Here is an 18,102-nt window from a genome sequence, read left to right as displayed (position 1 = left end):
GTTCAAAACCCTTTAACACTTCTGGTGTTTCCAATATCACCAAACATTGGATTCTATCTTTTTGTCAACTTGTTTTCTTTCAGTTAGGACTGGCTTTGCATTTCTTTTTTTAACTAATTAATCATAGGCCTAATTAATGCGCAGGCACCGCAAATTCTTTATTTTTCAATCACTACGCAAAGAGACTTAGATTAGATTACTCTGCTGATTTTGGACATACAGATATGATTTATACATCATTTAAAACTTTAAAGTATCTATTAAGAAAATAAACAATTTGCACATTTTGTTCTCTCTCCCTCAGTGAACTTCGTTTAGAAACGCGTCCGAAAAATTTACTGTAACTTAACGAATTCTTGTCATACTAACAAAAGGTAAATGTCTACATAATGTTTGTAATGTCTACTTTTAAATGATTTAAGGGAAATCAAGTTCAATAACAACTCAATACACTCCAGGAAATATTATTTAGATCCTGGACGAGCCCCCAAATAATGTTACAATAAATGATGTTGTTTTAGGGGTATTTTTTGTAACACCTTTTATAAAAATAAAAAAAAATAGTGTGTCAGGCAATACAAAGAAACAAGGGTGCGGTGCAAAAACAAGTGGTCGATTGGATTATAAGTGGATGAGAGAGACACATTCCCCTTTAGATTTGCCACGTTTTGTCCACTTGTGAGTTGTTAAAAACGCAAGTGGGAGATATGACGCATTTAAAGTGATGCATATGAAAGTATATGAGATTACAGCTGCTTGTGTTGTTACTAGAGATGTCCCGATCTCACTTTTTCATTTCCGATCTGATTCCGATACCAGAAATCCGTATATCAGCTGATACCGATATCTGTCCGATAGTACTGTAATTAAATGTGTATAGTGCTTTTTGCTATATCTATTATCATTTTAAATGTTAAAATCAATCATTTAAAATGATTTACAGGAAGCATTAGTAAATATTAATCATGGCAGAACATATAATGAGTACATTCGATTAAGTATGCAAAATATTTTCTTCTTAATTGCGTAAAACTGTCACAGTAAAAAAGCTTTAGTGTTGGTTCTTTTATATGGTTTTGACATCTTTGATATGGAAATCAGTGAAGTCAGCTTTTCCGATCACAAGTCAGTTCTCTTTTTTGCCGAACTGCCCGGATTGGTTGCTGCTGCACCCCCACCTCCACAACTATGAAGCGCCATCTCTCTTCCCAGTCAGGTGAGATTTTTTCTGCTGCATATGCCTCAAGTGGATTCCCACTGCCATCTCTTTCACCTAAATTTGATGTGAACCATCAGCTGGACTGTTTTAATCAAAAATGTTTAAATGCTTTAAAACTTACTGCCCCACCTAAAACGTACTGTAACAAAACCTCAACCAAGGCTTACTGATTCAACACGATCTCTTAAAAAAGACTGTAGGAAAGCCGAGCGAAAATGGGGAAAGGATAAGCTACAGGTTTCCTACGAAATTTGGAGAGACTCCACACGCGTGTACCAGAAAACAGTTAAAGCTGCTAAAGTAAAATACCTATCAGAAGTGATTGACAATAACTTAAATAAGCCTCGGACCTTTTTTCTGTTTTTAGCACACCTGTAAACATCTTTCCTGCCCCTTCAACAGCCGTGTGTGACCTATTTTGTGCATTTTTCAATGAAAAAAATTGTCAAGCTGAGATCTAATCTATCTTCTAAGGTCAACTCTCCTCCCCACATATCAGAGGAACTGACTCCCTTTAATGCCTTTCAACCAATTTCACTGGAGCTCTGTAAAGACATTATTGATCATTTAAAACCTACCTCTTATGGAGCTAAAATCTGCAGGACTGCGGCTCTCCAGGACCGACGGTCGCCACCCCTGATATAGAGCAATAGCACACTTCTCCTCCAGCGATATTGCTTAATTATAGCCTACTTATTTTTTTCTACACATATAAAGAAGATGCTACATAATGACACATCTTCACGCTTTCCTTTCTCACTTTTTAAATCTCTATATGAAAGCGTCTGCTTAATACCTAACGTAAACGTCATGTAAATGTAATGAGAGGTCCCAACGTCAATCACTTGATCTCCTGTCTGTTTTATTTTAGATGGGCTAGAAACGTGCATCTCTGTCATATTAATTAAATGTCATATTTGTTAACGCATCCAACATTTCTTTAATGTTACTCAGGTGGACACACAGTAATGGCTTCCTCCAGCGACAGTAAAACCTCCCAAATAAAAAATGCAAAGCAAAATTGAAGATTACCGATAATAAATATGATTATAGATTTCTTTTCGAGCTCTTTTGCTTCTATGACAAACTGCTATTTTCTGTTGACCAGCACCTGTGTATATATACAATTTAAATGTTTGAATTCACATAAAATTGTCTCAACTTAGATCTCTCTTCTATACGCTGCATCATCATTACTATGCTCGCTAGTACGAGTTAATGAATGAAGTCTATGCTTATAGATTGGACTCTCTTTTAATAATAGCAAAAAATCTGAAAATAGCAATCTTTGTGAGTATCATAGTATACAATTGATTCCCTTAACTGCATGTAAACATTTTATTGCATTCAGTATTCCCTTACAAACATTAACCATGGTTTTACTACAGTTAAAAAAAGGGTGTTTTGCATTTAAAACCGACAGTGGTTGTTTGGACATCTTTTGGGGCACACAATGTGCATCTCTTCCTTTTCTCTCTTCTGTCTGAGACATTAGAAGACCCTGATTATAAACTATTTTCTGCAGGCCGGTCATTTATGACTAAAAACACCTCAAGTGTAACAAGGTGGGGGATTTTTTTTTAAAAAGCGCCAATTTTGTATAGTCTTTGTAAACAAAGTCCATAAATTTCAATCTGATGCAGTAACATTAACTACTATTTTTGGGTAAAAGAAAATGATCTCCATAAAGACGTGAACACAACATGAGGTTTAACTGTAGTAGAGCATTGCATCTACACAGTCATTCAATCCACTGAAGGTTGCTTTGGATAAAACTCTTTACGTGATGTTTCAATCTAATTCTACTGAATCTATTATAGATGCAGAAAGTTATCATCTCATGTTTCTAGTTTATTTTCACCTCATGTTTCTCAATATTTTTATGATTATTATTCAACCATCAATAATAAAGATTGAAAAATAGAGACCAACCTATTTGTTCCTCAGTATCTTCATTCTTTATTCTGCATGGTTGTGGATCTGTCATCTTCTCAAGCTCCTCTTTCACCAGCATCAACATTATGTCATGAAGATTTTTGTTGTCACACATGGAGTGATTTCTCTGTGTGTTTGACTCCAGCATTTATTGGTAGATTGTTGTAGAAGGAGCTTCACTGAAGATCTCAATCACTTTCACTCTATGGGTGTGAACTAGAGATAAAAGAAGAGACATCAAAGTCGCCATAAAACCGAATTATTGATTGTTTTAGTTAGTACCCAGATTACAAGAACATTTATATTATTTGATTTATTTTTCATCTGTGGATGCTGGGATTTTTTTACATTTGGGAAAATTTATATAATCTATCATATACAAAACATAATAAAATCTATATAAACATATTGTTTGGTCATAAGCAGACATGCATGCAAGTTATACAAATGCTAAAAATGACGCCTTGACTGATTTAATTGTAAGCAGTAATTAAAGTCTTTCACTAAGAAACTTTCATTAAAAGCATAATAAACCTTATTATAGTTATTATAATAGTGCTTGCTTACATTTAGGTAACTATCTACTGGCTAGCTACTGTATAAACACATTTTGGTATTTGCTAGTTAAACTATAATACCATAGATCAAATATATTTATACAAGTTTATCATCAAAATTTACTTGATGTAATCCTTGAGGTCAAATGCAAGTGTGGCTTCTGTGGTAGTCAAAGTCTGGAAAATGGAGGGGAATCACCCAAAGAGCCTTACTTTGAACCCCTGCTCTCCCCTAACGTTAGTCGATAGATGTAAGAACTAAAATAAGAAGTAATAAATACAGATGCAGATCTCAAGTAATTTGTTAAGTTTTCTGAATAGCACACATCTTCTGTTTTTAGTCCTCGATCTCCACAGTACACTGGTTCATAATACATTAAGGTGACCAGACATCCCCATTTTCCAGGGACAGTCCCGTTTTTGGTGTTCTGTCCCCGGAAATGTCCCCGTTTTACAACACGTCCAAAACAAGCAGCAAATACATTGAAAAACCTTTGTGTAGCCTCTGTAGTACCAGACCGGAGCAATCATGTAATGATTATTTTCACCAGCAGAGGGGGCCGCGAGCTACACTGATTACTTGGTTGCGCTTCACTTCTTTAGTGCAGAAGAATTTAATACAAGACACACAAGAAAGCGCCATCAAGTTATCATCAATCAAGTTATCATAAGATATGAAAACAGTCAAAGTTATCGGGGGTTAAGGTAACTACTCATGTTAAAGTAATAAACCAAAGTTGTTGTAAAGTGAACTGTCACAGCATGGTAACTGTTACTGAGAATTTGTTTTGTGTAGGTAACGTAATGTTAAATATTTTACATTTTGCCTTATTCCTTCTGTTTTTCACGTTTACAATGCTATGAAATCAGCTGAAGTAGTGTAATGTTTGATGAAGTATGTCTTGGTGCATTGTATAAAAAAAGGGAAAAAGTTAGATTTCGGATTCAGAAAATGTCCAATAATTGTATTGGAAACACTGCAAAAAACGACTTTCTTGTTGGTATTTTTCTCTTGTTTTCAGTACAAGTATAGAAAAATTCTTAAATCAGGATTTGTTGAGCAAAATGACCAAAGAAAATAAGTCTAGTTTTTAGACCAAAAATATCAAATTTGTGCTTAAAACAAGCAAAAAAATCTGCCAACACTTAATTTAAAGAAAAAATGTCTTATCATTGGCAGATTTTTTGCATGTTTTAACCACAGATTCACTTGAATTTATAATTTTTTGTCTTAAAGCTAGATTTTTTTGTTAGGGGATTTTGTTTATCAAAAAAATGCATTTTGATTTAATAATTTTTAAGATATTTGTAGCAAGACAAAAATACTATTAAGTAAGAAGTAAATAAGTCAGTCAAGTCATTTTTTGCAGTGAACCCACAACAATAAAAAGAAAACTTTCAAAAAACGGGTTGTCCCCCATTTATTCATAGATAACAACAAATTGTATTTTAATCATATTTTGACCATTGAACTAGTAAATGTCCTCGGTTTTCATTTTAAAAATCTGGTCACCTTATAATACATGGGTAAAAACATTTAATAATATTGGTATTAAACGTGCTGGACATTACCTCAAAGTACACAACTGTATGAGTCAGGAGATGTTTATGACGCTGTCCGGACAATGAATCCCTGCTCCAGAGACAACAGTGAGTCCGTGTCAGATTTTCCACTTTATCTCAATGCTAACCGTTAGCGTATTAAGAAATCCTGTCTTCTGCTGACAAACCAATAAAATAATCGAAGACGGATTTATTGTTTAATGTACACCGATGCATTTACACGTGACTGAAGACATCAGACTCTAGTGAGGGTCGCTTTAAACACTGATTCGCGGGGCTTCAAAACATTTACGAGTCTTTTGATTCGAATCTTCTTCTTCTGGAGTTTTATGGCGGTTGGTAACTGAACTTATGGTGCACTACCGCCTCCTGCTGTACTGGAGTGTGGAGCACAGACATGCAAGGAATAAAATCACTAAATTATCCCATATAACCCGATTTCTTTAACAAATTTTATAATGGCTCTATACTTCTTCTATTGCTCTAAATTACATTCCAAAAAGCTTTGTATATTATATGTTTTAAGCCAATTTTTTCCATTTCCTGAATAAGTGATATTTTTTAATTTTCATACTGTTTTGACATGTAAATAAAATATGCTCTATTGTCTCTGTTTGATCACAATGTCTGCATTTACCAGTTGCATGATTTCCTATTTTAAATAGGGAATTATTTAGTCCAGAATGTCAGATTCGAAGACGTGAAATGATGATATCTTCTTTTCTGTTCTTAAATGCACTTCTTCCATTTCCAGCAAGTAGCTGAACGCTATTAAGATGTCTGCTCTTGCTATCAATATTTCATGCTTCTTGCCATTTATTACAAGTGACCTCTTTTTAACTAAGAGCCACTTGTATGTCAACATCTGCATGATTTAAAGCTTTCTTAGCTAGTTTGTTAACCAATTCATTAGCCCCCATTCACACATAAGCAGGGACCCACAGAAACATAATAAGACTTACTAATAAGAATTACTATTTCTCAATAAACTTACAAGAATATTATATATAATATCTTGCCTAGTTGATTTTAGTCCACTTGCAAGGCTTGAAAGTGCTGCATATGAATCAAAACAGATAACTGCTGACCTTGGTTTTACATCCTCCACCTAATGAAGTGCTACCAGAATGGCAATAAGTTCTGCTGTATACACAGACACATTATCAAACCCAGTCTCACAGAGTTGGGTATAAATAGCACAAAGTGTGAAAATCACGCAATACATACGCCCAAATTCCAATTTGGCATGGATATTAGGGGTGGAACGGTACACACAAGTCCCGGTTCGGTTCGTACCTCGGTTCAGGCTTCACGGTTCGATTCACTTTCGGTACAATGGAGGAAAAAAGCAAAACAAAAATGAAGAAGGCATTTTTTTTAAGCTAATCTTAAAAACATAGGTGTCCTTATCAGTGTTATTTTGAGATGTCATGAATATGAACTGAAATGCATTTAACATACTATCTCGTATTTCAAAAATATATACCACTTTAAGTAATCTTGTACTCATCTTTCATACAAATAGGGGTTCAAATGTATTACAAGTGTTACCTAAATACATTTTTAAATTACATTTTTGGCCTTATTTCATATTAATGTACTAAAGAACAAAAAATAGGCTTGTAGGATGAATTAATAGGTGTGTACGACTTCACGAGGCGCTGCAAGAAACGACAAGTGGATGACGTCAGAGTAACGCGAGAGCGATTTGAAATCAGCCTCCTCCGCAAGATTTCTCGCGGTACTCTGACGCTGATGGCGTTGCGTAAAGTTTAGCACACTTAAAAAACTGAAAGCAGCTGAACTCGACAGAACTGCCCTGCGTATGCCTGTTGTATATAGCAGGACAATTTATCTCCTACTTCTCAGCGTGAGAAATACAAAGTGTGGCATTTGAACTGACTGAAATGCGTGTGTGTCAAGGTGAATGCGTGAGACTTGAGAGCCCTGATTAGATGTATTTCCACTCACATACCTAACAACTGCTGAACAACGCCGACGCACAGTCCTCGTCTTTTCCACCACTCTCTCGCTTGTACTATTGTAACTGACTGGAAAACTGAAGTTTTGCCAAACTTGCGATCTTAAAGGGGCCGGCGGATCCTCACCACCATTTGCCATACTCGCTGTCGCTGCTATTTCACTCACTGGACCGTAAACCTGACAAAAAACTGCAGAGTGCCAGAATGTAGACGGTCTCTGATAGAGCGCACACATAGGCGGAGCTCGGCTGCATCGGCGCCAATCAGAGCTTCAGAGCTAAAGCGGGGCAACAGATTAGCTGTCCATAAAGAACCCGCGGATCTAACATTAGTTCCGCATTACATTAATTATTTTGCACGCAAGTTTTTTTTAATTTTCATACCGTGTATTCTCCGTTTAAATTCATGCACCGAACCGTGACCCCCGTACCGATTCGGTTCGAAACGAATACATGTATTGTTCCACCCCTAATGGATATTATACGCCAGTCCTTCCCATTCAATTCAATTCAATTCAATTTTATTTATATAGCGCTTTTCACAATTTGGTAATTGTATCAAAGCAGCTTTACATAATAGATGCAGTGAAAAGCACAGAAAATGGACAGATAGCACAACATAATAAACGATAGCACAAGCAGTTAAATTTGCTACGGCTATAAATCAACATTATAAACAAACGTATTACTAATGTAACGTATAGAAGTTAAGCCCAAAAAGGCTGCCTCCCCGGGGTGAAAAACCCCCTCGGAGAAAAAAACCCCGGAATTTTAGCCGGGGAAGTAAAAAAAGTCATAGGAGGAAAAAACCCTTGGGAGGTATATATATATATATGAAGAGTTTGGTTCCAAAACGCAATAAACGCCATTTTTGAAAAAAATGAGTTACTGCCAAAATCAGCATTATATCAGGTCAGTAGTTAAAAGTAAATTCTTAATTTTACGCAAAATCCAATATCCGCCGTGTTATTCTGTCATCTTTTCTCCCTTTTTTCCCAAAATGCGACAAACGCCACTCCCCCTTTTTAACAGAACGCAATAACTCCATTTCTGATATTACAGCCCACCGTTCACGCAATGTAAACAAGCAATGGCGGACGCGCGTAGTACACAGAGTCCTAGTTTTCCTCATCTACTTTGTACTTCGTGATCAACAAACAAAACAAAATAATACTTTAATTGCATCGCTAAACCTGTGATGGTTTTCTGTGATGGGAAAGAAACGTAAGCCATCAGCATCTAATATTTTCCCTGAGAGGCACTCGGGAGACGGGTGCTTGTTCTCCCGACAGCAAGCTTCTCATGCTAACACATTGACCCCAGAGGATCTTATGAAAAACTTTCCATAATTTTACTCAAAGTCAACGAAAATCGAGCAGGACCAAAAACATTTTACAGCTGATCTCTGTGAAAGACGTTAAAGGGATACTTCACCGATTTAGCATTCAGCTTTGTATCTGTAGAAACCCGGCAGTATTACTGAATGACCATGTTTCCCTCCATCATTTCCCCCTGAGAGGAGAGATATCTGCATTTTGGTTCTGCAAAAAAGTCCTCCGATGATGCAAAAATCATCATATTACATCATCGGAGGACTTTTTTGCAGAACCAAAATGCAGATATCTCTCCTCTCAGGGGGAAATGAGGGAGGGAAACATGGTCATTCAGTAATACTGCCGGGTTTCTACAGATACAAAGCTGAATGCTAAATCGGTGAAGTATCCCTTTAAGCGAGGACGTCAAGTAACCGCAATGACAGGGTTCTTAATATGACAAAGTAAGTGTTTTGATTAATGCCATTAATGTTTAGATTTTTAATTAGTGTGTACAACTAGTCAACTAAATGAATATAACATGGCAAAGATGAATGCACATTTATATAGGCTATTGATTCAATAGATTTATAGCATTTTGAATAAAAACTTGTCATGGATTTGTTGCATTTTGTGGAAAAAATAATCCGTTTTTATAATAAATCTTTGAAAATCAACTTATGGATTTGAATTTTTTATGTTTTTATAACCTAAAGATGCTGTGTGAAAGTTTGTAACAGAAAATAGTTGTTTTCATCTTGTCACTTTCTTGGTATAGAAAACACGTTTTTACCAAAATTTGTCAAAATGGATTTATTGCGTTTTGGAACCAAACTCTTCATATATACACATTGAAACGGAAGGAGATTGAGCGGAGATTAAGCGGAGATTAAGCGGGTTCTGCCGGTGGTCTTTGGTCAGGCATCAGCTGGACATCACGTTGAAGAACAGCTAGTAGATCAGTTGTGTGCCGACTTTCACATGTACCGGAACTGGATCTGTTTGTCTCGTCCTCGGGATCAAGGACGAGACAGGGAGAGAGACACAAAATCTTATTAGCGTAGGGGCCGTTCACACAGGTGTCACACAGTAATGTGGTTTTAGTCAGCTCGGTTCCGGACAGGCTAACTATTGCTGGTTAAGTGTACTACATATAGTTAATGATTTTAGAAACGGAAACAGAACTCGTTTGACTAAGGCCAGAGGCCCCACTGCCGTCGTTAATGCTAACGTACAGTGGCAAACGGTTCTGTATGACATACTATTTTAAGGTCATGGGAAAAGGCCAAAATTGCAAGCCGGCCATATTTGGCAGTTAAGACTCAATCGAAAACCAATTCAAAGTTTCAGCATATTACTAAAGAGTATTAATGAGATTTACCATGCTTTGAAGTGTTGACGAAAAAAAGGTTTTAATTTATTCATTAATTTATTTATTTATTAGGTTGTACAAGCTAGCTATTAGGAGATAAGTACCATTGTTAAAACAACTATTTGAAAGCCTTGTTAAAGAGAAAAGTTTTAAGTCTAGATTTAAAGTTATCTACTGTCTCTGATTTTCGGACGTCGGTTGGTAAATCATTCCATAGCTTAGGGGCTAAGTAGGAAAAGGATCTGCCACCTTTAGACACTTTTGATATTTTAGGGATAATTAAGAGGCCAGAATTTTGTGACCGCAATGCACGTGATGGATTGTATTCTGATAATAATTCTCTAAGATATGAGGGTGCTAGGCCATTTAAGGCTTTGTAGGTGATTAGTAATATTTTAAATTGTATACGATATTTAACTGGTAGCCAGTGTAAAGATGCCAGAATTGGGCTTATGCGGTCATACTTCTTAGTTCGAGTAAGAACTCTTGCAGAAGCGTTTTGAACTAGCTGAAGCTTGTTGACCTGTTTTGCATGGCATCCTCCGAGTAACGAGTTACAATAGTCTATTCTAGAGGTCATAAAAGCGTGGATAAGCTTCTCTGCATCTGATGCAGACAACATATGGCGTATTTTTGAGATATTTCTAAGGTGGAAGAATGCTGTGCGGCAGACATTGGAGATATGGCTGTCGAAGGATAAGTTGCTGTCGAACATCACACCTAAATTCTTAACCGTGGAGGTTGGCACCACAGTGCAGCCATTTATGGGCAACTTGTAATCTGTCATATTACAAGTGTAGCGATTCGGTTCGATAACAATTATCTCTGTCTTATTGGAGTTTAGCATAAGAAAGTTATGTGACATCCAGTCACTTATATCGCTGATGCAGTCTGATAGTTTAGAAAAATTTTGTGTTTCGCTAGGATGCGAGGAGATGTAAAGCTGTGTGTCATCTGCATAGCAGTGAAACTGTATGTTATGATTTCTGATAATATCTCCCAGAGGTAACATATATAACGAGAACAGGATAGGACCTAAAACTGATCCCTGCGGTACGCCGTATTTAACCAGGGAGTGATGTGACTCCTCCTCATTTACATAAACAAAGTGATAGCGATTGGTTAGATACGATCTGAACCAAGCTAGCGCCTGACCACTGATACCAACATAGTTTTCTAGCCTATTAAGTAAGATTGTGTGATCTATTGTGTCAAAGGCTGCACTAAGGTCTAGTAATATAAGGAGTGATATTTCACCACGGTCGGATGTTAGGAGAAGGTCATTTGTAACTCTAAGCAGCGCTGTCTCTGTGCTATGGTGGGGCCTGAATCCTGATTGGAACTTTTCATACATACTATTATTTGCTAAGAATGTGCGTAGCTGGCTTGCCACTACCTTTTCTAATATTTTGGAAAGAAAAGGGAGATTTGAGATTGGTCTAAAGTTATTTAGATCTCCCTGGTCAAGGTTTGGTTTTTTAATGAGCGGTCTAATAACTGCTAGTTTGAAAGCTGTAGGAACGTAGCCTAATTCTAATGATGAGTTAAAGAGATTTAGTACTGGGTTAGACACTATAGGGAATACCTCTTTGAGTAATTTTGTGGGAACAGGGTCCAATATACAGGACGATGATTTGGATGATGCTACTAATTTAGATAGCTCATCTATTGTAGTAGGTTTAAATGACTCAAGATGTTCGTATGGTAGGCAAGCATTAAATGTATTACTGGGTAGAGTGGTGGCTGCTTGAGTACCTACAATGTTTTCCCTAATAATCATAATTTTCTTAGTAAAGAAGTTCATGAAGTCGTTACTATTGTGTGGGAGTTTATTAGTGGGTTCTGTTTGTTCTTTATTTCTAGTCAGTTTCGCAACTGTGCTAAAGAGGAAGCGAGGGTTATTATGATTTTCTTTAATAAGATTGCTGAGATACGTAGATCTGGCGATTTTTATAGCCTGTCTGTAGTGTTTAACACTCTCTTTCCATGCTGCACGCCATACCTCTAACTTTGTGCTTCTATAATTTCTTTCCATTTTCCTAGTTGCCTTTTTGAGTGCTGCTGTGTGATGATCATACCATGGAGCTGGCGTTTTTTCTTTGATTCTCTTTTTTCGAATTGGAGCTACGGCATCCAATGTGTTAGAACAAATACTGTTCAGGTTTTCTATTACAATATCTAGATCTTCAGGGTTATCTGCTACATGTTTCATTTGGGACAGGTCTGGAAGAGTGCTAATAAAGTTATCTTTAGTGGTGGAAATTATTGTTCTGGCTAGTCGGTAGCGTATTGTGGATCGAGTGATCATATCTAGAAGTACCGTGTATGAGACAAGGCAATGGTCTGAAACTGCATCGCTCTGAGGTAATATCTCGATTTCATTAATATTGAGCCCGAGTGACAGAATTAAGTCTAATGTGTGCCTATGAGTATGTGTGGGCCCTGTCACGTTTTGTCTAATATTGAGAGAATTTAGAATATCCATAAATGCTAATCCTAATGTATCTGTTGGGTTATCAACATGTATATTAAAGTCACCAACGATAAGAGCTTTATCTACAGTGACTACGAGGTCAGACAGGAAATTTGATATTTCTTTAAGAAAATCTACATGATGGCCCAGAGGTCTATAGATTGTAGCAAGGACAAAAGAGAGCTGTTTATGGTTACGATCAGTTATTTCCATATTTAATAGCATTATTTCAAATGAATTAAATTTTAGTTTGGATTTATGGTTTACTTTAAAAAAAAATTTGTATATTGTAGCTACACCACCCCCTCTCCCCTTTAAACGCGGTTCATGTTTATAATATTAGTCTTGTGGGGTGGATTCGTTTAAACTAATGTAATCGTCTGCTTTAAGCCAGGTTTCTGTTAAAGAGAGTGCATCTAAATTTTGGTCAGTAATTATTTCATTGACAATAGGTTCTTTATTGGTAAGCGATCTAATGTTAAGAAGGCCGAATTTTAACATTCGAGGTTCATCTGTAAACGTATTGTTTTCTAATTTTATGTTAGTAAGATTTGTACGAGACGAGTTAAACGGTGCTCTGTATTCGTTTGTTCGAGGAACGCACACAGTTGAAATGTGTTGATACTCTGGTAAGATAGACTCTAAGTTCTGGGATATATGTGATCTTGACATGTCAGAGCTACTAACAGATGGACGGGTAGGCCGATCTATCTGTTTCCTGACCTGGGCCCTGGGTAGTCAAACTGTATTAGAATTTAGAGTATTGGTCAGATTTCTAGAGAGTATAGCATTTCCTTCCGATGACGGATGAAGGCCATCTCTCTTTAGCAGGTCAGGTCTCCCCCTGAAGTGTTTCCAATTATCTATAAACCCTACGTTATGCTGAGGGCACCATTTTGACATCCAGTGGTGAAGAGACACTAATCTGCTATAAGTTTCATCACCCCGGTAGGCAGGGAGGGGACCAGAGCAAATTACATTATCTGACATTGTTTTTGCAATTTCACACACCTCTTTAATAGTATCTTTGGTGATCTCTGACTGGCGGAGTCTGGTGTCATTTGCGCTGGCATGAATAACAATTTTAGAAAACTTACGCTTAGCATTAGCCAGTACTTTAAGTTTGGATCTAATGTCAGACGATCTGGCTCCCGGTATACAGTCAACTATGGTGGCTGGTGCCTCAATGTTCACGTTCTTAAGTATCGAGTCTCCAATAACAAGGGCACCTTTAACAGATGTCTCAGCCGGTGTATTGTTTAGAATGTCGAATCTGTTAGAAATTACTAGGGGGGACTTCAATGGGCATCGAATATGACTACGCCGCCTGACAGTCACCCAGTTAGTCGGCCGTGTTAACTCAGTTGCCGGAACCGAGCTATGTGTACTACGCGTTACCGTAGGCGCACCCGAAACAGTGTTTGAAACATTAACATTAGCATTAGCGGTCTTACTGTCCTCAACGAGCGTTCGGATGTGCGCTTCTAGTTCTGCAACCTTCTCCGTCAGCCTTACTACTTCAATACACTTAACACATGTAAACCCCTCTGTGCTGACGGAAGAAGCTAAACTGTACATGTGGCAAGCAGTGCAGGTTACAATGACAAGCGGAGTCTTACCGTTTTCATTTTGGGCGATGGCGTCTCTGTTCACCTGAACGCGGTCCGTGAAGCTGCATCGAGACCGGTGCTCGCTCGCTGGCTGCCTCGTCCGTCTCCGGGTGTCAGGAGCCAGGGTGATGTGAGGCATGCTGTACCGCCTGGTGCTAATGCCGGGACACAACTCCTCCACAGCTTCCCGCTCTGGTGAGGAAAGGTCTGAAAAACATACATCGGATGAGTCCGCCATTAGATCGAAAAGGAAGGCAGATTTACAGTAAACAAACAGTGAGGAAACGGTAAACAAACTTCAGCCGGCACGTTTGTTGAAGCTAGCGGGCTATATGCTAACACTAAGTGTTTACCAGTGATAAATCGATTTAGTTATAAATACTGTTGAATAATCGTCACGCTAAAGTATTCCTAAGATGAACTAGTAAGTTATATTATATAGATAGTAACAAGATAGTAAGAAAATAGGATTTGGATGATGAACTCGACGGAGCTCCGATAACAGTGTTGCCACTCCACTCTCTCTTGTATAAATAGCACGAAGTGTGAAAATCGTGCAATACATACGCCAAATTCTAATTTTCCAATATGATACAGTGGGGCAAAAAAGTATTTAGTCAGCTACCAATTGTTCAAGTTCTCACACTTAAAAAGATGAGAGAGGCCTGTAATTTTTGTCAAAGGTACACGTCAACTATGAGAGACAAAATGAGAAAAAAAATCCAGAAAATCACATTGTCTGATTTTTTAAGAATTTATTTGTAAATTATGGTGAAAAATAAGTATTTGGTCAATAACAAAAGTTTATGTCAATACTTTGTTATATACCCTTTGTTGGCAATGACAGAGATCAAACGTTTTCTGTAAGTCTCCACAAAGTTTTTACATATTGTTGCTGGTAGTTTGGCCCATTCCTCCATGCAGATCTCCTCTAGAGCAGTGATGTTGTGGGGCTGTCGCTGGGCAACACGGAATTTCAACTCCCTCCAAAGATTTTCTATGGGGTTGAGATCTGGAGACTGGCTAGGCCACTCCAGGACCTTGAAATTATTCTTACGAAACCACTCCTTCTTTGCCCGGGCGGTATGTTTGGGATCACTGCCATACTGAAAGATCCAGCCACGTTTCATCTTCAATGCCCTTGCTGACGAAAGGAGGTTTTGAGTCAAAATCTCACGATACATGGCCCCATTCATTCTTTCCTTAACTCGGATCAGTCGTCCTGGTCCCTTTGCAGAAAAACAGACCCAAAGCATGAGGTTTCCACCCCCATGCTTCACAGTAGGTATGGTGTTCTTTGGATGCAACTCAGCATCTTTCTCCTCCAAACACAAGAAGTTGAGTTTCTACCTAAAAGTTATGTTTTGGTTTCATCTGACCATATGACATTCTCCCACTCTTCTTCTGGATCATCCAAATGCTCTCTAGCAAACTTCAGACGGGTCCGAACATGTACTGGCTTAAGCAGGTGGACACATCTGGCACTGCAGGAATTGAGTCCCTGGCTGCATAGTGTGTTACTGATGGTGCAAAACTCTAACTACAGTCTGCACAGCAGCAGTTCATGTGGACCAAACTCTAGTTCGTTTCTCATTGGTTGAACACAGTTTTCAAAACTTAACACACTTATCCCATGACTTTAACCACAACCTGCACAACACTGTGGATTTACAGCACTTTGTTCAAATGCTAACACACTGCTGTCAAAACTGTGACCCACACATTCAAATCAGAATTGAATTCAGCCTTGTGCCTTTCAAACACTGCTAACTGCAATTTCATATAAATATAAATTCCAATGTCATATATATATATTTCCAGTGATGGTAATAACGGCGTTAGAAATAAACGCAACTAGTTTTCAGCAACGAGTAATCAAATAAATGACTGTTTCCTCCGTTATAATGCCGTTACCGTTACTGACAATAAATGCTGCGCGTTACTATAATTAATCTCACTACAGCGATTTTCACCACAGTGGAATCTCTCATCCAGACAGGCAATGTTTTTCTCTTGTGTGTATGTGTGCTGGGGGCTGAGAGACACATAACTGATGATGATTGGTGTGTGTGTGTTAGAGGGGGTGAGACAACCACATAACCGATGATGATTGGCTTAATTTCCACCGTTAGCCAACCAGAGGCAGGCAGAGTTCATACACAAACATATGCACAGTCCGGGAAGTGCAGTGCAGTGTTGCCAACTTGGTGACATTGTCACTAGATTTAGCAACTTTCTAAACCCCTTTAGCGACTTTATTTACAAAAAGCGATTAGGACAAATCTAGCGATCGTTTCTGGTTGGAGACTGACGCCGGTTTCACACCGCAAGCGTGAGCAGCGCGTAAGCGGCGCGTGTTTTTTTCGGCGCCCATGTTGACAAGTTATAGCATGTACACCGCACGCCTGAGCAGCGCGTGCTTGCGTGGCAGGAGTGTCGCTGAAGCAGCAGTGCTGTGATCGTTTCGGCGTCGGCTCTATTTTTGCTGCGCTGCTCACGCTCAATTAAAGTGACAGTGCATTTTTATGCTTTAAATGGTCCTGGATTGACGCGAAAAACTGTAATTTAACCATAAAATAATAAATGTGACGCCAAGTGTGTTTCAAACAGTCATGACTTTGAGCAATTTAAAAGAAAGCAATGAAATATTTAAAAACACCAGAAGACTGCGCTGTCATTCACTGTCTCCCCAGCACTAAATGACTCCTCATCTATAATCTTCAGAGAAATAGAGACATACATACATCTATAAATCTATGCTTAAACTGTTGAAGGGAAACACGATCGACTGCTTTAAATGCTGTCAATCACTAAATGAATTCTTTTATTTTATCGTAAAACTTCAGAGAAACAGATTTTAATGTGCCATGGGCTTTTTATGTCTTCAATTGTGTATTGTGTCTATATCTGTCATTCCACGGACCAGAACAGCACGAAAACAATGTGGGTTAAACAAATCACAGTTTTATAAATAACACTGACTGTCAAAAAACGTCTTGAAGAGGTTTTGCTCATTAATGCATGTAAAATAAAGTACTTGAGATTTTTATACTATTATTAAACTGCACAGTATGCGCTGCAAACGCAGCCGGTATGAAAGCACAATGGCCACGCGCAGCAACGCTCTCCTCACGCGCTGCTCATACTACGCATACGCGCTGCTCACGCTTGCGGTGTGAAACCGGCGTGACGCGAGAGCATGTATCGCTCTCTCTTCTCAACGAGCAGCGGCTGCTGCTAGCCACTCACAGGCAGCCCGGTCCTCGCGCTGCAGTCCGTGTCGTGAGTCCCACACCCGCAACGACAGCGTGATGACAAGTACAACAAACTCAAAGGTAGCAGTCGCAAACACAAAGTATAATAAGCACTGTTTTTCCACCGTTGAGGTGAAACGCAAGAATGTTTATGTAATGTGCAACTTATGCAGAGTAAGAAAGAACTCTTATCAATGGCTTTCAAAGTAACGTCAGTTGAGAATTTAATCTAGATTAATCACATTGGGACGATTACCGGTTTTACGATTAACCATGATAAAATGTCCTGACGGTTAGTATTATTGTTTAAAATGTAATTATCATTACAACCGTGTTTGATTACCGTGATTTTGAAAACTCGCGGTAAATCCTGTCCAGCCAGAATCAGCTTGACGCAGGTGCGTGCAAGCAACATTAGGTGTGTTCGACTTCATGCGGCGCTGCGCAGACCGATCGGCGGCAGACTTGAAGCAGTGCATTTTGGTTAGTACTTTTGTCCGACTTAAGCTGGCGCTGCAGGCACGTGACTGTGTCATATGGTTTTTAAGTACCGCGAGAGCGATTCGAGATCAGCCGCCTGACTTAGCCAGCGCAGTTCCCGAAGAGGAGCTGCACGGGCTGTAATGACGACACAGCTGTTTCACGATTGGTCGGATTCACCACATGACAACACTCACGTGTGTTTCGTGTGTATTTTTACGCCCTTAGTTCTACAAATGCTCACAAATCTGTATTTTTATAACAGTTAAAGTTCTTTTCATGTAGTCGCGATGTTATATTGTATCATCTTCATCAAAATAAAATGGATAAAAAACGTAGACCCTA

At 38.4% G+C, this 18,102-nt stretch overlaps 1 protein-coding gene across 3 annotated transcripts in view; it reads right to left on the bottom strand.

Annotated features, from left to right (window-relative positions):
- The window catches only part of LOC129423053 (uncharacterized), a 195,797-nt gene extending 191,660 nt beyond the window's left edge, over positions 1–4,137 (bottom strand). The window contains exons 1-2 of one of the 3 annotated variants that reach the window (XM_073856568.1): positions 3,836–4,137; positions 3,152–3,370 (exon numbers count right to left, since the gene is read on the bottom strand). In XM_073856568.1, the coding sequence (XP_073712669.1) occupies positions 3,152–3,302 (151 nt within the window). In that variant the 5' untranslated portion in view covers positions 3,303–3,370; positions 3,836–4,137. The remainder of the gene's footprint in view (positions 1–3,151; positions 3,371–3,835) is intronic. The other 2 variants (XM_073856570.1, XM_073856569.1) reach the window with 2 other exon arrangements.
- Between the last annotated feature and the right edge of the window lie 13,965 nt (positions 4,138–18,102).

The sequence above is a fragment of the Misgurnus anguillicaudatus genome, chromosome 19 (assembly GCF_027580225.2).
Source record: "Misgurnus anguillicaudatus chromosome 19, ASM2758022v2, whole genome shotgun sequence".
In the NCBI taxonomy this organism is placed as follows: domain Eukaryota; kingdom Metazoa; phylum Chordata; class Actinopteri; order Cypriniformes; family Cobitidae; genus Misgurnus; species Misgurnus anguillicaudatus.
The sequence above is the reverse complement of the archived record's forward strand: the minus strand, read 5'-3'. Positions and strand labels throughout refer to the sequence as shown.